This window comes from Plasmopara halstedii, assembly GCF_900000015.1.
Source record: "Plasmopara halstedii genome assembly, contig: Scaffold_1561, whole genome shotgun sequence".
Classification (NCBI taxonomy): Eukaryota; Oomycota; class Peronosporomycetes; order Peronosporales; family Peronosporaceae; genus Plasmopara; species Plasmopara halstedii.
The window spans coordinates 572,747-573,042 of NW_020188473.1; the positions used below are offsets into that span (position 1 = coordinate 572,747).

Here is a 296-nt window from a genome sequence, read left to right on the forward strand (position 1 = left end):
GCTCAATCTACAGTTCAAATTTAAAGAATCCATTCTTTCCCACCGCTCTCTGCCACATACTCTACGTGACGCATCAAGAAATCAGCCAACATGCTTCCAACCGTCGCCCAGATGATATCTGAGCTAGGACATAACCCGGACAATGTATCCAGTTCGCGTCCCGTCTCCACGCCTGAGTCTGATCTGTTACCAGTCAGCGGACCGTTTTTGAACGCGTACCCAGTGTGAACTCACTAAATCAGTCGCCTCAACAGCTGGAAAATTTGCCGGCCGTTACCGATTCATCCCCGGATGCC

General features: G+C 50.3%; 1 protein-coding gene across 1 annotated transcript; it reads right to left on the bottom strand.

Annotated features, from left to right (window-relative positions):
* Positions 1-20: 20 nt before the first annotated feature.
* PHALS_01520 (uncharacterized protein) lies at positions 21-285 on the bottom strand (the record flags this gene model as incomplete). The annotated part of the gene is made up of 2 exons (XM_024715926.1): positions 21-183; positions 278-285. 2 exons carry the CDS (start codon positions 283-285, stop codon positions 21-23), a joined length of 171 nt encoding a protein of 56 aa, XP_024581575.1.
* Positions 286-296: the final 11 nt, after the last annotated feature.